The sequence below is a fragment of the Eulemur rufifrons genome, chromosome 7 (genome assembly GCF_041146395.1).
Source record: "Eulemur rufifrons isolate Redbay chromosome 7, OSU_ERuf_1, whole genome shotgun sequence".
In the NCBI taxonomy this organism is placed as follows: Eukaryota; Metazoa; Chordata; class Mammalia; order Primates; family Lemuridae; genus Eulemur; species Eulemur rufifrons.
This window is the reverse complement of record NC_090989.1, coordinates 77456732-77480317: the sequence shown is the minus strand read 5'-3', so window position 1 is coordinate 77480317 and position 23586 is coordinate 77456732. Positions and strand designations below refer to the sequence as shown.

The following is a 23586-nucleotide window of genomic DNA, read 5'->3' as shown; positions in this document are numbered from 1 at the left end:
GAGAGGTTTCAAACTCTCTCACAAAAGGACAATCTGCCCAGGCCTGTTTTTTTTTTAATAGGGAAAGGAAGACGTGCTTGTCAGACCAATTTACAGCAAGGGGAATAATTCTGGAAAAAAAATCCTTACGGCAAAACACAAGTGCAAACAGCCTTATTACGGTTGTGAGGATGCAGAGTAGGAATTAAGAAAAGCTCTTTAAAATCCTGAGGAAATTGCACTGGATCATTATTATTAAGTTATGTTTTGTTTTTTAACTGATTGTCCTTTTTATGCTTATCATGCCTGGGCTAACCCACACAGCCCTCTGCGGGTGTGTCTGTGAGCTGTTAGCTAAGACGCTGGAAGATGTGTGAGGGTGACACTGTACTGAGGCATGTGCACACCTAGAACCTGGCCTTGTTTCGGTGTGAGGTCACTCTGGTTTGGGGCTTGCACACAGGATGGGTTTTTTCCTGGTACTCCCTGTTATGTTCATTTTGGGAGGAAAAAAAGCATTTGATTAGTGCCCAGCAGAAGGACTGCAGCCATAGTGAGGTTCCCCCATAGCTGAGTACCAGAGTTTGGGAAGTGTCATTTTTATTTATTTATTTATTTATTTACTGTGATAAGGTCTCTTTCTGTTGCTCGGGCTAGAATGTAGTGGCATCATCATAGCTCATTGCAACCTCAAATTCCTGGGCTCAAGCGATCCACCTGCCTCAGCCTCCTGAGTAGCTGGGACTAGAGGCGCAGGTGCCAGCACGCCCAGAGAATTTTTTTTTTTTTCTTTGTAGAGACAAGGTCTCACTATGTTGCCCAGGCTGGTCTCAAGCGATCTTCCCACCTCGACCTCCCAAAGTGCTAGGATTATAGGCGTGAGTCACCACAACCAGCCCGGGAAGTGTCATTGTAAAATGACACTTATCCAATCACAGTGGGAAATTAAACAAGAGAGAAAAGGCTAAAGAGTAGAGAAATCGCACCTTTGCACCATGTTAAAATGTCAGCCTAAGAGAGAAATATCTGCATGGTGGCATGCAAACACCTGTGGTCTTCGGGCCTGGAGTACAGAGTGGAGGTCAGAGCAGAAAAGCTGGCAGGAATCTTCAATGGGGAGCTAAAGCCACAACCCCATGGGAAGGAGATAAAAGGGTAATATCCTCAGATCAAGTCTCAACACCTCCCTTTCAAAGGGAAAGTAAACCACCCTCTCCTCTATTATCACTCACTTTAGACAGCTACAGTCTAAAATGGGAGACAAAGAAAGGGGAGTGGGCTTCACTGGCTTTGTTGGTCAGTAGCAGCCCTTCCCCATAATCCCAGGCCATCAGCCTGGCAGTTTGAGGGTTAAAGTCAGCACTTAAAAGAAAACTCAAACCCCATTAAGCCCAGGCTTGGAGAACAGGGAGCAGCAGGGAAGCCAAAGGAAACTAATTTTGGAGGCTCTCCAAGCTGCCAATCACAAGCATATTTCTAACAGTCCCAGTGTTGTTTGAGTTGGTTGTTTTTCCACAGGCTGCACAATGGGGTCTGGTTATTCATTGAAAAAGTCTGCAAGTGAGCCCCGCCCTCCATTCACAACCAATTTGGAATACTCCATTGAGGCAAGAGGGGGAATCTGCAGCTCAGCTAGCTGGGGCAGACCTAATAGTGTCCAGCGCCCAGCTGTCGCCACAGGAACGCTTGCTCGCCCAGTGCGCTATGTTTATGTAAGAAATTCAGACACTGCGGGGGCGCCTGCCCACTGTGCACCCTCCCTAGGATCCAAATGACCAAGACCTTTGCTGAAATCTGCAAGGGCATGCAAGTCCCCTAGAAGTGAGGTCCGTAAGTATCCTCTGACAAAAGAAAAACTATCAAGTGCAGCCCCGTTCAGAATCAGACTGTAGCTACCAGCTGAGAGAAACAGACTTAAGTGGTATTTCTCCTGCCCCAGGCGAGCTGGTATGCATTAGGGGACAGCTCTCTCTGGAAGCCTGCCTCTCCAGACTTTCCTTCCCATTCATCGCCAGTAGCTACACTGTCAGGAGCCACCTGGCTTCCTCCCCAGGGGAGGAGGACTCTGGAGACACTTACTACATTTTCTGGCTGCAGAGGAGGAGGGGACAAGCCACCTATTATGACTGTTTCACAGTTCCTTTCCTTGGCTTCAGATCCAGCCTGAAGGATTTAGAATACCATCCTGAATGCCCATGAGACATCAAAAGGGAAGTGTGTGGAGATCTGAGGTTGAGGGGGTGAAATCTATTCCAAGATTCTGCAAAGTACAAGGCTAAAAACTGGTTTGGTTTCTTAGAGCTTTTCCCAAACCTTCAACTATCACCCTGAAGGAGAGCTGCCAGAGCCAGTCTGACAACCAGACTTCATTTATTTCAAGGAAAAGCATACTTCTTTATGAAAATCAAATCCAGGAGATAAATGTGAGCTCATGGGTTGTTTCCCTTTTTTTTATATTTGGCTATTTTCAAACGTCTTATGTTTATGTCTTCTCACTGCCTGCCCCCACACTGCCCCTGGATGCTTTTCTCTGAAGTCTTTCTGACCACAGAATCCCTGCTCCATGCCTTAGCTGTTCAGCAGATGAGCCTGTGTGAACTTGTCGCCTTTTAATAGCTAGATTTTATCCTGCTCCTTGGAATCTTGCACCCTCTGCTGCAAGTTTCCCCCAGAAGCTTCTTCCTTCTAAACAGGGGAGCCCCCATTACTTGCTCTGCAGGGTCCTTTTATGTGGGGCTCTTCTCCCTTTAATATCTGAGTTGCTAGTCCATTGTCATCTGCCTGCCAGGCCCAAAGGTGTATTTACATTATGGTTACAATTTATACACACACATACACACTTCCCCCCTCCCCTCTAAGAGTGCACGTACATACTAGGGGCCTAGTATTTTGCCACTACTTTAAGCTGAGCCTAGAGGGATAGGACAATGATAGAAACTGACGACCAAAGCCTCTGTTAAATGAGCTTGATGAGTTCACAAAATGAATTTTTAAAAAAGCAACCTAATCCGGTAATGGCATCAGTATGCCTGGCACTTGTCCAGGAGCTGGGAGCTGCAACATGACAAGCCTCTGAGCTCCTTGGATTCCAAGTGGAGAAGCACTATGTGCCAGGGCACAGATGGGGCCCAAGCTGCCTCAAGGGCAGCCGTATGCCCGGGAGGGGGCTGTCAGCCTCTGAGGCTGCATGTACTTTACCACCACTAAAACCCAAGAAAAGTGTCCTTCGGTAGAGAATCAAACACCCCACTTCACCCCAGCACGAGTAACATTTTTTGTGAGACTAAAATGACAACAATGATATTACTAGATGGTAGAAATGACAGCACAGATTTTCGACTTCATTATACTACCCATGTCTTAATCTTGTAAAACTGAAGAACGCTGAAGAGCATAGGATAAATGGTAATTTCTTGATTGATGCCAGGATTTTGTTACTCCTGGCACCCACACAAGTAATCTGCCTGGCCGACACAAATGTAATTCCCCAGCCCGTCTTTCTCACCAAATACAAAGGACTGAAAAGCCTACTGGGTTTTATTAGAGGACTGAGAGCGAAGAGACATAGAAGAGTAAGAGAAAAATCCATTGTTTTAATAAATAAGCCTAACTGAATTAAAGTTAGATGAAAGCAGATTTTGTTAAACATAGGGGCTCTTTTAGATAAATGGGTACTCTAGGTCTTGGGTCCTTAAGAGCCCTGGATCTAAAGATCTTAGAGACTATCAAAACAGGAAGGATTTCAAATCATTTGGCACCCTCTCAGCCATAAGGCAAGTGGGCTGGCTAACAAAGATTTTGAAAGTAACACTGTAAAATCTAGAGTCAAAGAATCTCTCCTCCATGTTTTCCTCATGCTTTCTTCAGCATTCTTTTCTTCCTTCTCCCTACCTTCAGAAATACTGGCTCCTGAAAAGTATAAACTGAATAGCCTCCTTTCCCTCAAGCCTCTTATTTCTAAAGTACCTACTGTTTTTTCTTACCTTGCAAAACAAAAAGACTTTAGGATGATCCTTTCAAGTAGAAACTGCCCAGGACCACATAGCAAGTGGATGTGGAGTTTTGCTATACCACATCTCGAACCTAGGTGATATACCCTTTTCAAAAGAAAGGCATTGCCTCTACTATATTAAGCTCACAGGTTAAAAAAAAAATTCAGTTGAATAATCTCCTAGTGAAACGGGATTAAGATCAATGAGTTTTAGGCTCAAGGGCTGTCATAACAGTTAATCCTATTTTCCCAGCCATCTATTGCAATGTATTTAAGAAAAGTTGATTTTATCAGTTAATTAGCCAGTCCTTAGGAAATGACTTGAACTTCCTTCAGCTGTCCCATTCTTTTTGAAACACAAATCTAAAAAGAACACTTCATGGGGAAAATGGGGTCATCTGGATTTCAAAACAATTCTCTAACTTATATTTGGTATGGAGGCCATGATTTTGAAATAATAATTTATCATGCCCTTTCCTCAGCATAAAATATTTTAGTTGTTTAAGATGCTGACATGCAGATGATGGAAAAAAAAAAAAAGATGCTGACAGGTAAATATTCACCATATCACAACTGAAACAAATTAGTGAGATTAAAAAAATTAGGAATTAATTCTGCATTTAAAAAAAACCTGCTATTTATATATGCTAAAGTCTAGTAATATACCCTTAAGTACCCACGCAGTCAGTTCAGAAAAATGAATGGAACATATCACCTGACACCCACATCAAAGCACTCTGAGACCGGGCATGGTGGCTCACGCCTGTAATCCTACCACTCTGGGAGGCCAAGGAGGGAGGATCGCTCAAGGTCAGGAGTCTGAGACCAGCCTGAACAAGAGCGAGACCCCCATCTCTACTAAAAAAAAAAAAAAAAAAAAGAAAGAAATTAGCCAAACAACTAAAAATATATAGAAAAAATTAGTTCTGCATGGTGGCGCATGCTTGTAGTCCTAGCTACTCAGGAGGCTGAGGCAGAAGGATTGCTTGAGCCCAGGAGTTTGAGGTTGCGGTGAGCTGACGCCACGACACTCTAGCCCAGGCAACAGAGCAAGACTTTGTCTCCCAAAAAAAAAAAAAAAAAGTTCCAATCTTATCCATAACTTTGATTTATAGTTAATTCTGTGAAAATGTGCAGTAAAGATGTATATACATTGTGCAGGCACTGTGGCTCATGCCTATAAGCCTAGTACTTTGGGAGGCTAAGGCAGAACTATAGCTTGAGGCCAGGAGTTCAAGACCAACCTGAGGAAGAGCGAGATCCTGTCTCTACAAAAAACAGAAAAATTAGCTAGGCATGGTGACTCGAGTTTATAGTCACAGCTACTCAGGAGGCTGAAGCAGGAGGATCACTTGAGCCTGGGAGTTCGAGGCTGCAGTGAGCTATGATCACACCACTGCGCTCCAGCCCGGGCAATAGAGTGAGACCCTGTCTGAAAAAAAAAAGTATACACATCTATGTACTGACCCAGATTCCCTTGTTTAGTGGCTCTATTTGTTAATGTACATATTTAGCTACACACACTTTTACATATATATATATATATACACACACTTATTTATAAATATATAGGATGTATATATGCAGTTTTATATGCACACATATTAATGTATCTTCTGGGAAACTTGTTAGTTTTTATAACTTTTTTGTTTCATAATTTCTCTCTTCCAAATACTAGATGGAAAAACTCAAAGCACCAAGATATTTAAGAACTTTCTCAGAATCACAGAAGTGTTGTGCTGGATACTCGGCAGTCTCCCTGAGGCTTTCCTGAGAGCCATCTCCAGGTATGTGAAATAACGGAGAGCCTGGAATACACCTCAGTATAACTTTATTCCCTGGCTCTGCAGCTTTGTGGGAGCTTCTGTAAGGATATTATTTTATAAATTCTTTTTCTTGCTTCATCTAGTCTTTCTAATTTGCCCCCAAACCACTGATCAGTCTCTCCAGCTATCTGGATCTTACTTGCATCATCACCTCTGTAAAATGAGAGGGTTGGGCAAGACCATCTCTACAAGGGACTTCCAGCTTAATCTGGGACCCTCAGAATGACTTCTCAGGACCAAGGGACAATGGGGGGACACTGGCAGAACCCCTATGGTGTATAGGTTTCTATTACCTTGAATTTGACCTTTGAGAGTGTCCAGTGGGGGAAGCTTTACTAATTTCTATATTTGTGAGGTAAAGGTAAAATCTGTACAGGTAGAAAGAAGCTGGACATTTCTGTAACAAAAACAATGGTTTCACCTGCTCACTTAAGGATGGATGCCTATGGGCAGGGAACCCAAATCTGAAAAGCTTAATAAAATATAATCGTTTTAGAAGTTGAGCTTATAGCGCTTAGGGGGGAAAAAAGCCATAATCTTTGAAACTAATATTCCAAAATAAAAATGATTACCCACATTACTTAGTATTTCTCTTTTGTTCACACATAAACACACACACAAAATGGAAAATTAACCAAATCATTGTTAACAGGAAAGTCTGGCTATTACCAGTGGCCACTGGTAAGAACATTTGTTACAAATGTTTCTGATACTGTAGGAAGAAGGTTTGCTTTCTCCTGGGAAATATAAGTTTGGTTTATAGTTCACTGATTTGAGTCAGTCAAACCAACTCAAAAGGTTTCATTAAATTTGAAACTCCTCAGGTTCTTTTCCTCCTTTGGAAAAATCATGGACTCTTCCAGAAAATGTCTGGAATGGAACTGGTCCACAATATTGGTATTGGGGAAAGTGCCCAGAGAGAAGTAAGAGCGGGCAGCCCAGCTGTGGGCTCTGCCTGCTCCTCCCATGTGTCTGTGAGGTCTGAACTGCAGTCAAACGTACCCCAAGAATGAATGGTTCAGGGATGCACCACTCCACATTCATGTTCTCCCCTAACCTCTCAGGCAAGTCAGTCTATTTGAATCTATCCTTCAAGCTTCACCTCAAGAAATAAAGAGTCAGAGAGAGGGAAAGAATTATTATAAGACTTCTCTAGGCTACTCAACCATCTATTTTATCCTTAAAAGATAGAAGAGCTCAACCTTAAGAAATTAAAGCAAAAAGCAAACAAAGTAAAAAAACATCATACTTCGTAAACAGAAACATCTCCCAAAGCACCTTTATTTAAGGTATGGTATTTTAATTAAAGAACTTAGCACATTCTATATGCTAAGCAGAAATTATTTCTAAGGAGCCAAAACACATTTATTGATTTCTTCACGTTAGCTTATTCCCACAGATAAATATATCTCCAACTATAAACCCTGTTTGCTGACAAAGAACATACCCTTGCTTCAGCACATGCAATCTTTGAATGCAGTCATCTCATCTCCCTTTTAACTCTTTTGGGTTACAGAGAAACAAACAAAAGTGTCATAAAAGCATTTCAAAGAACCTCTGCCAAGAAAGCCACCTCCCAAACAGACTGCAGTTTATGCTGCTCTGAGCAAGAACTGGAAAGGCTCGGCCAAACTGTCAACACAGAACAAAGTTGGATTACAAATCCTGTCTTTCATCTTGCAAACACACACACACAGACACACACACACACACACACCCTCACGTACTTTGGGTTATCTTTATTTAGGCTTTCAGTGGCAAGCTTCCCAATCACTTGAAAATAATCAAAGGGCAATAATTAACATGCATTTACTTTCCTATAGAAAACATTCACAGCAAGCTGTAACAAAGCCAAGGTAACCATGCGAATGTGGGTTACAATTTATTCTCTTTTAAAGTTTCATGGCATTGTGCCTTGGACATGAGGCCTATCATTAAATAATATTTAGCTGGTACCTCTGTTCTTTCATTTAATAGAATTAGAATACCCAGTTTTTACTAAGACCCCAGAATACCCTCTCTCCAGTGGCATTTTTACACACGCGTATACACACACACACACACACACACATGCATGCACACACACGCACCCCAGAGATAAAACAAAGCTGGGAAGAATTTGTTGGTACAAAATGAGAAATCGAATCGTTGCATGGCTCAGGTGCTTGCTATTATAAACTATGACTAAGAGACATGAATTTCTCTATGATGCAACTCTCAAGAGGCAGCATTTTCTTCCAGGCCTCTCTTAAACCTGCTCATTCGCCAGTGACTAATGCTCTCTAGAGCAGCCCTGTGCTGCTCAAATTTCATCAGCCAGCTTTGTCCTTGATAGCTCTGCCCACTGCCCCCCACCACCGTAAAAGCTCCCAGACCTGTTGAGGACAGCCCCAAAAGATCAGTGCAAAGCTAACCATGCCCCTGCCAGTATTGAGAGCCACCTTTTGAGCTTCCCACAGCATTTTATTATCTCAAGTAATGAGCACTTAATGACCATTTTAAGAAAAAGTTTTACCCTTCTTTGAACTGAAAAGCCATACCAACTACATAAAAAAAAAAGAGTAAATCAGGCCACTCTGTGACCACCTCTTGTCAACTTAGAAGTAGAGACAAAACTGACAACATGTTGGGTGAAACCAATATTAACTGGAATTTTCCATTTACTATTTTCTGCACCTTTAAAAGAAAGAAAAATGTCAGTTTCATGATTCATATCAAGGACTTAATTTATAAAACGAACAAAAAGAGCTATAAAGTAGTGTCTGACTACTAGATGTTTGGTCCAACATCTTATATATTACATCAGTTAATTTACAATTTTGAGCTTGAAGCTTTGCAATATTCTTAAGGCAAAAAGAAATGTGAGGTGAAATTATGTTCAATAAATCTTACCTGCAATAGAGTAGAAGTACTTTAGAAATAATTTTAATAAAGAATAAAACAAAAGTTTTCAGGGTTAACTCTGAATTATTAAAAGAAACTAAATGCATACCACTGTCCAAATCTGCTGGCTATAGCTGTAAGGAGTATTCTAGACATGGTGTTCAAGACCAAACAATTTCAGAACAAATGCGCCACCACCAGAAAGGTACTTACAGTTATCAGACTGAAAATCTGGGACAAATTGTTCATCATCAGGAACTTGTGCTGGAAAAGAGATTTTTATTTTAGACCTTTAAGTTTTATTAAAAAGCACAGTAAAATGTTTTATATGGAAAATAGGACATCCAAGAAACTTGCCTTCAGCTAACCAAGCCTCTTGAAGTTGACTGAGATCCTGAAACAACTCTGGAATTGAAAACAGAAGACCCCAGAATGAGGATATTTCTTCTGTTGGGGAAAGGAGGGGGAAGACTCTACATGCTGCTGGTTCTGGGAGTGATCTGAGGAAGCCACAAAATAGGAGGGGAAGCTTACTACCTTCAGAGTCATGAGCCAGATCTGTGTCCAAAAACTTCCTCTTTCTGTCAATCACAGGCCGCCCTCTACATTCCTCAGACCGAGATTTCTGAAAGAGGCCAACAGACAGTGAAGACTCAAGTGCAGTAAAGAGGTCCAAAGGGGTTGACCCACTAAACCAATAAGGAGAAGACTCATATTGAGAAGGGAGGACAAAACAAACCAAAAGCCACGTATAAACTTACCCCTGGGACCATAAAAGGGACTTGCTGATCATAAAACCCATCCATGGTACTTCCAACGTCTCTAATATCACTTTGGAAGATTTCAGCATTGATTAATTTCTGGGGGAAAAGGGATCCTCCTGCAATATGAATTTGGTAGATTTAACTGAGACGAGGAAAAAAAGAGAAATGAAACAATTTTTTGGTCTTTTTTGGGGCCTCTGTAAAATCACTATCCTTCTGTGAGGTACTTAAATCCTATTCAAAGTGTAAGCTTTACAGGCCAATGCCAGGCTTGATTAATAGTATTAGAGGTGCACAGTGTATTTAGTGCCAAAACCATTTACTCAGTCATCATTTTCTTTTTTTTAATCATTAAAATTATAAATTTGGTACTGCCTGTCCCCTAAAAAAGAAAAGATCTTATTTTTATTAGAAAAGGGTGATTTTAAGACTCTCTCATATAGAAGATCCTTCAGGGCATTTGTAGTAGGGTTTTAAAAGAAGAGATAATTTAATTTTTGACAGTACAGTGAAGGGAAGTAGAGAAACTGGGTTTAAGTATTCCAAAGTACTGTCAATTAAGAATCTGACATACATGGTGTTTCTAAAAGTATTTTGTAGGTCAGTGGTAAAACACTATATATAGTTCCAAGAATAAATTGATCAGAGGTATACTTATCTCCACACACAACTATTTAAAACCTAAACCTCTGTCCAAACAGGTGTATTTTCTGTAATGTCACAAATATCTCCATGGCAGCTTACGGAGATATCTGTGCTATCTCCAACTTCTAAAGGAATAAAATATCTGTGAAAAGTAATGGATAAAGGAAACTAAATTCCATTGCATGTATTTAAAGTACATCTCTGCAAAAGGTCTTTTACAAAGTGTTAAAAGTAAAAGATTCACAAAAAGAAAATGTAGTTTGTTTCTTACAGCAAAGTCAATTTTCCTAGACATACCAAAAAAATAAAATTAAACTCATTACAGCAATGATAACTGTTTTGGCTGGAAAGACAGGCTGGGGGTCAGAAGGGAAAAGAGAGAACTTTTCCTAATTTGGGAGGAATAATGTAACAATTTTAGGAAGGTACCTATCTTCCTGAACACTTTGTTTTATTCTCCAAATAAAAATACAGTTGTCAACAAAATGGAGGAAAACACTTACTTCACTCACTCCAGCTCTACGTAATGCAAAATGCTTAAAGGATTATTTCTTTTGTTTAACTTGTATACAAATTTTAAATAAAAAACTTTTTTTTCCCAGTGGGCAATTCCATCCAATTTGTTTTTTACAATGTGTAGAACATATCAAATTTTCATAAGTGAGCAAGATACAAGGAAACCCTTCACAGCCAGCCTCCTCCTCAGCACTTTGGCTCAAGTAATCAGATATTTTCAAAGTCAAAGGAAAGAGAGGAGCAAAATAGCACACAGTTCATAACTTCCTAGAAAAACACTCCTGCCAGCCTGCCTTCCAAACAGCATAAAAACGTTCAGAATAAAGCCTCTCTCTCTCTCAAATGTCACCAACCCGTAGACAAAATCTGAGAAACCTCAGCAGTGAGTTGAGGAGCATGAAAAAGAGTTCTCTGTCGCCGATGAAAATCTGTCAAGATTATACAGTGGCCTTAGAAATCCTATAAATGTCTGTTGGAGGGAAGGGACGAGTAGGAGACCGGAGGGGGAGGTATTTTCAGAGTTTCATGATGAAATACTTCACCTTGAAGAGCAAAAATATCTTTTAAAAAATTAAATATAAGAAACTGCCGTACGCGAATCCAAAAGAGGCATCGAGGATCTTTAAAGCAGCTCTCAGAGTTCAAGGGCTAGAGAAACTGTGTTCAAAGTATAATTTTTTTTTTAAGCCTTAAGGGAAGGCTCGAGTTTATCCAGGAGTTTAAACCACTTCCTTTGTGCCCCCTCTCCCCCCGCCCCGAGTGCCCCCAGGAAAACTTTAACACAGCGCAGCGGCGCGATCAGGCCCCTCCCCCGTGGCGCGCAGCGGGCCCGGTTTTATGAATGGGAGAGCGAGCCGCGGCCGCCACATCAGGTAGAGACTGTAACTGGATCTCTCGCGCTGGGCCCCATTCACAAAACAAGACACACTTCCACCCAATTCCCAGCCTTCCCCATTCATGAAAACTCCTTCAGCTGCGCCCCCGCCCCCACTCCCAACGCACACCCAGCCTCCGACGCAGGCCCCTCACCCCAGCGTTTTAGGAAGAAAGCTCTATGCTTCATTCACAAAAAGGGAGAAGAAAAAAAAAAAAAAAAAGCCGCAGGGAGCAGCCGGCCAACGAAAGAAACCCGCTTCATTCATAAAGTCACCCACATTCATAAAAACGAGGTGCGGCGCCCAACGCTACCAGCCGCCTCCAAGCCACCCCCCACCCGCAACATCTCTCCTGGAACCCCCTCCTCGACCAGGAGTTCGGCTCCCCCCCGAGTTTCCTCCCCACTCTGAAAATGCGGCCAGATCCCGAACCCAGCGCGAGGCTTCCAGCACCTTTCCGTTCCCCTTCCACACCCGTTTTCTTCCCACCATCCCCAGGCTGCTGTTTTGGTGCTCCCCGATTTTTCTCGGGAGCCGCCGTGCAGCCCAACGCCCTCAGCCTGCTGGGGTGGGAGCAGGGGGACTGGGTGTCCACTTCCCACAACCTCAAACTTGAAACGCCAGCATAAGTTCCCGGCCGACCCCCAGCCCCGCGGGCTGCACATGCCTATGTCACTTAACCCCTTCTGGTGCTCTGGGGGGCAGCACCTCTCAAATCTTCCCCCGCAAACTGCTTCCCGCCCCCTCCTCCCAACTGCAAAGCTCCGCCAAGCGTCTCTTCTCGCGAGCCTCCAAGTCCCCTCGGGGCTCTCAGATCTCCAGAGACTGCAAAAGCCTCGCAACTCCGCGCTCCCCCATCTCCACCCGGAGCCCCCGCACCTCGCGCTCGGGCGCGCCTCCCCCACGGCGTGCGGAAACCCGCTCTCCGCGCGCTCCGGAACCGTTAGCCGCACCCGCCCGACGCCTCCCAGGAACCGAACCGAACCGGGCCGCGGGGGGAGGGGGTCAGCCCTGGGGGTGGCTCACCCCAGACAGTGCACCCGACTTTGAGGATTCCCAATCAGCCCGTGAACTCTCGCCGGTTGGGCCTTTCGGACCCGTTGCTGGACGCCCTCTCTGAATGCCCCCCTACCCCCTCAACGCCCCCTCACCTGAGGCGGCCGCTCTCCTCCCCTTGCAGCGGCCCCGGCGGCGCAGGCGCGCTCACGCACGCGCGCACCGGGCCTGGGCGCCTAGGCGAAAGGCTGGCTGGGCCGAACCGCTCCGGAGACCGAGAACCGCTCCGCGCACCAGCGGCTGGACTCTGCGCTGCAGCTGCCAACCAGGCTGGAGCGCTGGCCCGGCCCCCCGCGGCCCTCTGCTCCGCCCGCCGCCATTGGCCTGGGGCCTAGCCCAGCCTCGTTCCCATTGGCTCGAAACAGTTCCCGCGGCTGTCCATCACCTCTTGTTTACCCTTTCTGAGGGCAAATCCAGCCGAGCCGCCTCATCAACTCCGGCCCCCATTGGCCAACAGTGCGTCTCTCTCCACCCCTTCAGGGGCCTGCTTTACATAATTTATGCACCGGGGGCCTTTGGCCAATCAGCACAGGGTGTTTATATAATGAATGTAAGGACGTTTTTCATTCATAAAAAACGCGACCTGAGGGGGAAGCTTAGCTGAGTCAGTGAAGCACTTAAAGGGGCCGAGACCAGAAGGAGCCGCCGTTACTTCCCTTCTCGCCGTTCTCCCGACTTTTCGCCAAGGCGTGACTCTTCCCCCTTCCCCATTTACCCCCACATCTCCATCCAGCAATGCCACGGCCAGTTTGGGTCGCTTGGCGCCAGACGTTCGCAGCTGCGGCACCAAGCAAAGTTATCATTTTAGAATTCAGGCGAGAGGAATTCGTCATTCCACACAGAGAAACTCGCTGACCGACCTGGGCGTTTGGCCCACAGAAACACAGAAAACGGAAACCGAGCCCTCTAATCTTAGTTACCTTTAAGAGAGGCTTTAATTTCTTTTAACCAGGTTTCCAGTGGGAAGAATAAGCAGTATCTCCCTTTACAATCTGAGCTCTCAAACAGATTTTAGTTGCTATTTTATACTGACAAGGCCTAAGGCCCAGCCAAATCGCGTTTTCTCTTTATGTTTAATTGCAGCTCGTAACCTCCACCAGAGTGGATTCTGGAGTCGAGGTGAGAAAGGGGGTCGGGGCCCAAAGAAATCCCCTCCGGGTTAGCACCAGCCAGTTAACCGACCTAGAAACATAAATCCTTCCGAAATGGGCATGCAGAGTTAGACCGCTTTCCTCCCTCCCCAGGCTGCTTGTTTTCCATTTAAGTGTTGAATGCAAGATGGTGTATTTGCGAATTAGATCCCGTGCAGCTGGGAACGATGAGAAGCAGCACTGCTTGCCAAACGATAGGGCACTAACTGCAATTGCTGAGATTCTTAACAGGGTGTTCCAGGAAACAAATAAACAAGCAATCCTCTGCCGTCTGCCCCCTCTATCCCTCCTGTGAAGTCCATGGGGCGCTCTATCCTCTCCCGTAGGATGCTGGGGGCTTTGTGAGGGAGCTCTTCTGCTGATGTGCCCAGCCATTCACCCCGTGTGCCAGCGGTGGGGAAGAAAGATGCCAAATGTTAGGAGAGAGCCCCAAGCAAAGGGGGTCCCAGGGTAGCCAACCCTGGGGCTGTCCCCACTCCGTACGGTGGAGAATACAGTGTGGATTTTTAGAGAAAAAGAAATTATTCTAAAGTCAAAATTTTCCCACCTTCTTTTCTACTTCCACTTGTGTCTCTTAACAGAACAGGTGCTTCGCCCGTGGTTTATAGTTCTTGAAATGTTCAAGTGCACCTAAGGTACCTGGAGCACCCAGGTTGAGTCCCGGGCCCAGCAGTGACCCGGCGTGAGTTATTCAAGAGACTGGAATGGGCATGAATGGATGGGTGGAAAGCCCTCTGAACTTTTAACAAGCAGTTCCTTGATTTTTAATTTCCTGGTCGAGCATTTTGCTTTCATCTCCAGTTTTCTTGTAGTGCCTTTCTTCATTCCCCAGGTAGAACCATTTCTGTTTGATGCCTGGAGATTTCACCCTAGTCTGTTTGTGCTCCCAGCATGTTGTTGACGTCCCTGAGAGCTCTAGCTCCCCAGCTCAACGCAGGGCACAAGTTAGATCCCAGATACTCCTCCTCCCAGCTTTGTCTACCCCTACTCCTACTCCTCCCCGATCTCATCCCATGTCATCCTGCTCTCTAATCTCGTTTTTCCAAAAGAGCTTCTTATACCTCTTTGCTTAAGTATTTCAAGCTCCAGCCCTCTGGACTGCTTATAGCCCACATGTCCTATGATTTATATAAACCATAGCACATCAGTCATACTTTATAACTTTGGCTACATGAAAACAGTATAGGATACTTCATAGCAACTCTCTCCACAGGGTTGGTTGATGTCTGTAGTGTGGCTCTTGTGACCTTTGCCTGGAGCCAAGCCTCTCCATCCACCGTGGAAAGAGAAGTTGGATATTTCTGAATCAGTAGTAACAAAATGGTGGCTAAGGTGGGGGCAGGGGAGGAGTTGGGTGATAGATGTATTTTTTAAGAAGGTTGTCATGAACATGATCATGTGTACACATGATGTAGGGATTTACGCCAGAATAGAGCTATTACCAACTAGTTGTTTAGTCATCCAGTAAACATTTATTTTGTACCAAGTATTCAGTCAGACCCTGTACTAGACAAAAGAGAGATGAATAAGACTCAGCCTTTGCCTTGGAGAAGCCCATAGTCTATCGCATAATTTCAGTAGCTGGGGTTTACTGAGCACTTAATATATGACCTGTTCATGCTGTATATAATTCTCTAGAGATTATCTCACTTAGTCCAATAATAGTACCGAAGTGGGCAGGCTATTAATATCTCCATACCATAGGCAAAAAACTGAGACACAGAGAGTTTAAGTAGTTTGCCAGTGGTCACAGAGCTCATATGTAGGTTGCTGAATCTGGGTAAGAACCCAGGTGGTCACATACCAGAGCCCATATGTGGGAGACATAGCATGTAGCCTCCATTACTCAGCAAACCCCCAGGAATCATAATTTGAACGCTGAGTGGTAGAGGATGAACTGGTTGAAGTCAAAGGGAAGATCTGAGCCCAGTCTAGTATTAGGAAGGGCTTTCGGATGTTTGGAGTGGTCCAACAAAAGAATACTGTATCTGGTGAGGAGTGTCATGTGGTGGGAGGCATTTATGCAGAAAGATTTAGAGATAGTGTAGACAGACTAAGGTACTGGCCAGGATAGATGAACTTTCAGGATTGTTACAGCTCTAAGAGTCTATGATTCTGGGAATTTGGAGCTTTGTGTTAGACAGGGAGGTCCAGCTTAGACACAGCCATGCTGCCTCATGAAAAGTGACAGTACAGGCTGGGTGAGGTGGCTCACGCCTGTAATCCTAGCACTCTGGGAGGCCAAGGCAGGAGGATTGCTTGAGGCCAGAAGTTCAAGACCAGTCTGAGCAAGAGCAAGACCCCATCTCTACCAAAACTAGAATAAAATTAGATGGATGTGGTGGCGAGTGCCTGTAGTCCCAGCTACTCGGGAGGCTGAGGCGGGAGGATCTCTTGAGACCAGCAGTTTGAGGCTACAGTGAGCTATGACAACACCACTACACTCTAACCCGTGTGACAGAGTGAGACCTCTTCTCAAAAAAAAAAAAGTGAGGGTACAGCCTGTGATGACCTATGTTGCCAGGCCAGCTCCTAGGCCCAGAGAGTTCCTTATTATTCAACATTTACTGATGTTTTCTCTCCACTCCTCTTCCTTTTCTTCTGCTTCTCCTTGAGATTTATTTACCCCCCCCCACTCCGATCCCTATCCCACTCTTCTTCTTGTGTTATCTTTGCCTTTATAAGAGTTAAGGGTCAGTGTTTAGAAGTTCTTTGTCTAGAACTTTCCTCCTAAGAATGTTACTTACACTGGAGGTTTAGTTGAGCACCCACGTGTTCCAATTGTCATTCCCTCTCCTCCAGGAGAGAAACAAGATGGGAAAAGAAAACAAAAAGAGAGACCAACCCTCTGGAACATTCAGCTAGTGTCAATCTAGCCTTTGTCCTCTAGCAGTAGCAAAACTCACTTAATCACAGTAAGATAACTATACCCTTGTTCTTTAAACTCAATTTGCAGTGTGTCTTCAGGGAAACAATGTGGAAGAATAGGGAAAAATGTACCTTGCCCCAAGCCTGAGAGCTTCTGTTACCCTTTAGAAGACTGCTAGTAATGTTTTCCCCTAAAATACCAAAAGCAGGTTAGAGTGTAAGGCAGGCAATCCTGTCTTGAGCTGATCACAAAAATGATGGTGGGAAATGTGGAAACATCATGATCTTGGTCCCTGACATTGGGACAATGCCGCTGTGGCTCTGCCAGAAATTCTGCAGTGAATACAGTCCTGTCCAGAGGCTGGGGTGTGGGCTACACAGCCTCAGTGTCCTTTGCCATTCTTGTGGAGTGGAGGGAAGGGACTTGAGGACAGGGTCCAAAAGGTATAGAAACGTGTTTCTTTTCTTCAAGGGAGAGATGAAGAATTCTATCTTCCTTTCTAAAATTCAGAAATAAAGTCCCTAAAGACTGAGGGGAGAAAAGAAAATCTTTTTAGATTCAATGTTTCTTTAAACAACTAGAGGCCATATTGTCTTCAGAGTTCCTTCTAGCCAGGGAATAGTAATAGCTGACATTTGCTATTCAATATGAGCCAGACACTTTTCTACAGACTGCACATGTATTAGCACACTTAATCCCGACAACAGCCCTCTGAGGGAGGTGCTATTATTATCACCTCTACTCTTCACAGATGAGGAAGCTTAGGTACAGAAAGGTTCAATAAATCGCTCCAGGTCACATAGCTAGCAGACAGTAAAAGGGGCAGTGTACCCAAGCCGGCTGCTCCAGAGCCTGCCTGTGAGTCTCTCGGCTGTGCTGCCTCAGCCCCATGGATGTGTGTGTGCTTAATGACAGCAGCCAGCACTGAAAGAGCATTTTAATGTGCCAGGTCCCATTTTGAGGCTTTGCTCATTTAACCCAATTGATCCTCCTAACAACACCGTGATGTAGATACCATTATTATCCCCACTTTATAGATGAAGAAACTGAGGCACAGAGAGTTTAGGTAACTTGTCCAAGGTCACATGGCTAGTAAGTGTTGGAATCAGGCTCCGAATGCAGTTCTTAAATGAGGTCCTTGCTATTACACACTCCGCTATGCTGCCTTAGTTCCTGCAATCTCTCACTCTGTCGTCATCTTGCCTTTGGGGCTTTGGCTGCTTACTTGCCACTCCAGTGAGAGTGCTGTGCTTCCTCTGGAGCTTGTTCCAGCAACTCTAGCCAGACTTCTGAATTATTATCCTGGGCCAGCAAGGGTTTGCCTTCATGAAAGCCATTTAGGTAGAAAGTGTAAGTTACATTTACTGAGCATCCCCAACATGCCAGGCTCTGTGCTAGACACTCAACATGCTATAACGTCTCATTTAATACTCCAATCCCTCATACAGGTAGTAATAATACCCAATGTGCTGATGTAAAAACTGAGGTTCGGTGTGAGATGTTTAAAAACATATCTGAGTTTTCTCAGTTAGAAAGGAGCAAGTCAGGTCTGACCGAATGCATGTGTTTCATCCTCTGACCCAGCCTGCCCAGCGGGGCCTCTCTCCTCTCCTGGCTGGTTTCCTGAGCTGAAAGACCTCTTCTCTCCTGTCTCCTTCTAACTCTCAATTCTTAGATCTTATGAAATATCAAGAAAACCTGGGGGAACATGTCCTGTTCAGATTCTTAATAGCTGAAGGATTTTTTTTCTTAAGCCCAAAACCTTAAAAAAAAAAAAATTGGATGGAAATCTTTGGAAACTTCCATGGCCTCCTATTGACTTCAGAACTGAGTCCAGCTCTGTGCTAGGATCTTCACAGCACCTGAGTGACCCTGCAGTGCCTCCTGAGCCACTTGGGGCCTTTGGTCTGGCTGTGCAGGGACAGAGCTGCCTGGTCCCTGAGCCAGTCACACGGCCACATCCTGCTCCACTTCTGGGGTGCCCAGTGGTCTACCTGCCCCACATGAAGGAGCCTCAGGCTACTGGGCTTTAGCGGGGAATCCCATGGCAGATCTTTAGAGTTTTCCTCCTCTTCTGATGTTAGGTTGTTAATCAGAATTCAACGCATTAAGCACATGCTTCTCCAGCCCCTCACATTCACTGTCGTTTTCTGTCTCTGGCCTGCCATGGGCTCGAAAACCAGCAAACCAAGTGAGTGTGAAGTGGGCATGGAGCGTCGTCCACAAGCTCTGAGTGAGAGCTAAAGTGCCCTCTGATGAGGAAGTGGACGAACTTGGATGTGTACAAGTGGCAAAATCTATTTTGACCACTCAGAGTCCTCTTTTTGCTTCCTTTTATGCCCTTGGTGGTGAGTCTCATATGACCAGGGGTTAACTCTTGCTGTGCCGTCCTCAGACTTTAGCTCCTAAAGCAGGAGAGGCTAACTCAGAACTCTCCCGCCTTGAACTACACAAGGCCTTGTTTAGCATCTCCCAACAGTCCCACTGGAAGAGCAGACTAAGGGGTTGGCAGGGCTGGAATGTGGCTTCTTCATGGGCCTGCTTCAGCATGGCAGCTGGAGAGCGGGTGGGAAGGCGGGCGGTTCTTTCAGCTCTTGGCTTGGTCTGTAAGCGCCCACCTCCGCTGAGGCTCTGCCAGGCCTGTGGAGGGGGCTGTGTTTATTTTGAGTTGGCCAAAGGGAAGATCAGCCATGGCAAACTGGTAATGGAGCCCCCAGAAGAAATGCCCCATCAGCGAATTTGATCCTTTGGCTTCCAAAGGGGGATGCAGCCTGCATACCCTTTTAGCCTGAGGCAGTCTTCCTATCTATTGCCACTTGAAACCAAATAACTAAGTAATGATTAAAATCAGTATACATCCTCTTCCGTTCCTCTTCTGGTCAAGTTTCTTGCTAACAGTTTATCTGCCTGCCCTTGGCCCTGGGGCAGAAGGCAGCCTCCCCTGCTCTTCTCCCTTCTCCGCACTCTCTCCCATCTGGAAGCCAAACTACATGCCTAAAAATGTAAAATATGAGAACAGCATCCCACCCCAGGACAGCCCAGATTTCTTGGCTCCCTGAAAGTGTCCAGGGTCTCTGTTCCTCCCCACCCTAAGGCTCTACCTTGGGGCAGGACCTCAGTGCTCATAAAACCATTTAGGGACCACAGTTTAGCTCCACTTGCCCCATTGTTGGATATCTAGGAGGCTGGAAGGTCAGCGCCTGACTCTCCCGAGGGATTTTCAGCTCGATAAAAGGGAATACTCAGGCATCTCAATTTTGGCCTATTTTGTGTGTTTGTTCATTTTTTATTGAGGTGTAACAAACATACAGGAAAGTATACAAATCATAAATGTGGATCTCGAAGAGTTTTCACAAGGTAAGCACCTCTGTGCATTCAGGACCCAGATTAAGAAACAGAACATTGCCGGCTCCCTTCCTCACCCCGCCAAAACCCCCTCACACCCTCTACTATTCATAGATCCCTCTCCCTGCTCCCCACAAGTATTACCACCATCTTGGCTTCTAACGTCACAGATCAGTTTTGCCTGTTTTTGTACTTCACATACATTGAATCATACAGTACATACTGCTGTGTCTGGCTTCTTTTTTTCAACATTATGTTTGGGAGAGTCATCTATTTCGTAGTATGTAGTTGTGTTTCGTTTATTCTCTTTGCTGTATAGTATTCCATTGTATGAATATATTACAACTGATCTATCCAGTTTACTGTTAATGAACATTTGGGTAGTTTCCAGTGTTAGCTATTTTTAATGATGCTGCTATGAACATTCTAGTGAGACTCCAGCACATGTCTTTCGGTAAACATCAACCTAATTTTAATTGATTCATTTAAGAGGTAGTCACAGGGTTCATTTTAATATCTTACCTCTTTGAAATGTGACAGGAACTCATGACAAAAATTTCAACATCACAGAAAGGTGCAGAGTGAAAACCAAGCTCCTATATCACCTCCTTGCCTGTGCCCATTCTCCAGAATCATGCACTATTAATGGTTTCTTGTGTATCATTCTAGGTATTTTCTATTGCCTAGGCAATCATATCTAAGTATATGCATTACAGCCTTTAAAAAAAACTCACAAATTGAGTTTTACTACACTGTATTTCTGTCCCCTGGCTCCCTGCCACCATCATAGCACTGTAGAGTTCCAGCGATAAGTGGGTGAGAATATCTGGCCATAGAAGGTGAATGGCCCTTCCTTCTATCAAATGAGGCTGGGCTATCACTTTTAATAGGCCCTTATTAAGGTGAGACACATGGGAGTTTGCACGCAGTAAATTTCATTTCCACTTCCATAAGCATTTGTTGAGTTGCCGGTGTCCTCAGCCTGGGACTTATCTGAGAAGAGCCCACAATCTGGTGGGAGGTGGGAGAAGGGCACAGGAACAAATAGCTATTTTACAATGTTTACAGGTGTCGTAATAGAGCCCTGTAAATGGGTTCTGGGTGTACAAATGAAGGAGCAGTGAGTACTTCCTGTGAGAGTCAAGGAAGGCTCCAGAGAGAGTTGACATTTGGACCAGCCCTTGAATGATTAATTAATTACTAGACTCTTGCTGGGCAGAGCAAGGGGCTTGCTAGGCACAGGGAACAGCACACACAAACACACGGGGGCTTGGCAATAGTTGACACATCCAGGGACTGTCAATTCCTCATGTGCAGCTAAACTGTAGGATGTTCTTCCTCACCCCTGGCTTGCCTGGTCCTCATCCACGTTGCTAATTTCCTTGAGATAGACCCGAGTGCACCTGGAGGGTCTTCTTTGGGCAGCCAGGAAAGACCTTCCCACTTAGGAATGCTCGCCTTGAAGCTGTAAGCTGACCTCAGGGCCTGCTCCAACAGAGTCTGTCTCCGTCATAGAATCTAAAAGCCAAATATGGTCTTCCCCTTCCTCCCTATATGTTAAACCACCTTCAATGACAAGATGTAATTTTTCATTACAGGATTCATGTTTTACCCACTCCAACCCACACGTTCCTGACGGGAATGTGGGTAGCATTCATTTACAACTATGTGTACACCTTGTAAATGTAAATGGTAACTAGGTAATCCATATGGTAATATGGTAACAGCTCTATAGACTCATGTCTGGAAGAAGCTTTGTATTTATTCAAAGAGCTTCAGTGGGTTAAGCTACCTCCCCCTGCTTCCCAGATTTGCTGTCTTCTCTTGAAGCTACTATTAAATTATACCTGTGCTTCCTTGTGGCAGCTGGGGTGTGGCGAGTAGAGGATGATTTGGAGCCAAAAGCTAGTATCATATGTCAACTCCATCATCACTAATTGGTGACTGTTGGTTCAGGCCACTTTATTTCTCTGCATATCAGTCTCTTATCTGAAATTTGGGAACAGTAACTCCTGCCTCACAGAGTCTTTTTCCTATTTAGTGAGATAGTGTATGTGAAGATGTCTAGTGCCTAGTAGGTGTGGGCAGTGGAACTGGGTTTCCATCATGTCCCTGCAACTTGCTAAGTGGATGAATTTGAGCAAATAATTTAATCTCTCTGAGCTTCAGTTTTATCATTTGTAAAATAGGGATAATAATGCAAGCCTTAAAAGTTTCCAAGAGGAATAAATAGAATATTTGAAAAACACCTAGTGGAGTGTCTGGAAAAGCATAGAAATGTAATACATCTTGCTCTCTCCCCTCTTCTCTGCATGAATCCAGCCACTAGGTGCTAACCTTGTATGACCACCATTGACCTTTCCAGTAGGATTCACAATGATATTCTCTGGAATAGATTAAAGAGTTCCCACACCATCCTTCTCGATATTATATTTTCTCCCTTGTAGATTTCACTTAGTGTTTTCTTCTCAACTACTTTTCTCTGACATCTAGTGTTTCTCTCTTCCTCACTGATTTCTGAAGAAATTAAAGGAGTTCTATTAGATCTCAGGACAGAGGTTCAGAAAGCCTTCATGGAGGAAAGGACCTTGCATAATGCCCAAGTATTCGCTGACTAAGAAAGGGGGCGTGAAGATCATAGGAAATATGGTATGATAAAGGCACAAATGTGCATGAGTGTGTGATATGCTGGGGAAAAATGGGTGTGATGTGTCTGAAAAAATAGTTTGCAAAGTCACTGATATGTCCTGGCTCATTGCAATCATAATTTTCTTAGTAGAACACTATATATATATATATTTTAAAAAGACTATCACTAAAGCATGCGGTATATAATTCTATTGCATGAATCAAGAACAATTTTATTAGTAGAAAATGGGAATTTATTTTATGGGTACATATAAAACCACAACCATGAGCACGTGTCTGTGAAATAAACAAGCTGCTGAAGGACACATGCATGATGGGTTGTTCCCGAGGCTTTTCTGTGATTATTCACCCGGGACGAGTTCCTTCGCCTTGCCATCTGTGGGCTCTCACTAGAGATAGGCAGAGCTGTTGGTGCCAAAGGTTCAACAAAAATTGGTGGGAAAAACTTAACATTGAGAAAAATGTATCTTTAAGCATAATCTGGACAAGGTTCCATTATTCTTTTTTAGTGAAGGAACATTTCTTTCCAGCTAATGGAACTTCTGAGTGCCACTGAAATACAGCCTAGAGGATGGGGAGGACAGGGCTGGATGCTGGGGGTGGGGGTAAAGGGGTGGGGAATGGGTGAAGTGGTAAGGCAGAGGAAAGTGAGTTTGGAGGGAGTTGGGTAGGGGCTGTGTATTGGGGATCTGAGGAATTTGGGTCTGATTCTTCAAGCAAGAGGGAGCCACAGTAAGTTCTAGAGTAGGAGAGTAACAAGTGGGAAGGAGAAATTTGGGAAAGACAGGTCTGATGGGTGTAAAGGATGGGTTAAAGGACATCAGAGCAGAAAAGTGAGAGAAAAACAGCCCAGAACCTGGATGAAGAGATGGGAGGATCAGAAAAAACATTCTTTAGATGCCTCCTCGTCCTGGCCCAGAACACCCCAAAATGCAGAGGAATGGGACTGGGGCCACAGGAAGAACAGGGAAGGCTCTCTGTGGGCTATCTGCAATCTGAGTGCTTTGGAATCAACCCAGCATGTCCTTCTGCTACTG

At 44.5% G+C, this 23586-nt stretch overlaps 1 protein-coding gene across 1 annotated transcript in view; it reads right to left on the bottom strand.

The window, feature by feature from the left end:
* ETV5 (ETS variant transcription factor 5) overlaps nucleotides 1-12784 on the bottom strand; it is a 60711-nt gene extending 47927 nt beyond the window's left edge. Inside the window, exons 1-5 of the mRNA XM_069472810.1 lie at nucleotides 12631-12784; nucleotides 9441-9559; nucleotides 9217-9304; nucleotides 9037-9084; nucleotides 8893-8943 (exon numbers count right to left, since the gene is read on the bottom strand). Coding sequence (XP_069328911.1) covers nucleotides 8893-8943; nucleotides 9037-9084; nucleotides 9217-9304; nucleotides 9441-9485 — 232 coding nt within the window. The 5' untranslated portion in view covers nucleotides 9486-9559; nucleotides 12631-12784. The remainder of the gene's footprint in view (nucleotides 1-8892; nucleotides 8944-9036; nucleotides 9085-9216; nucleotides 9305-9440; nucleotides 9560-12630) is intronic.
* Nucleotides 12785-23586: the final 10802 nt, after the last annotated feature.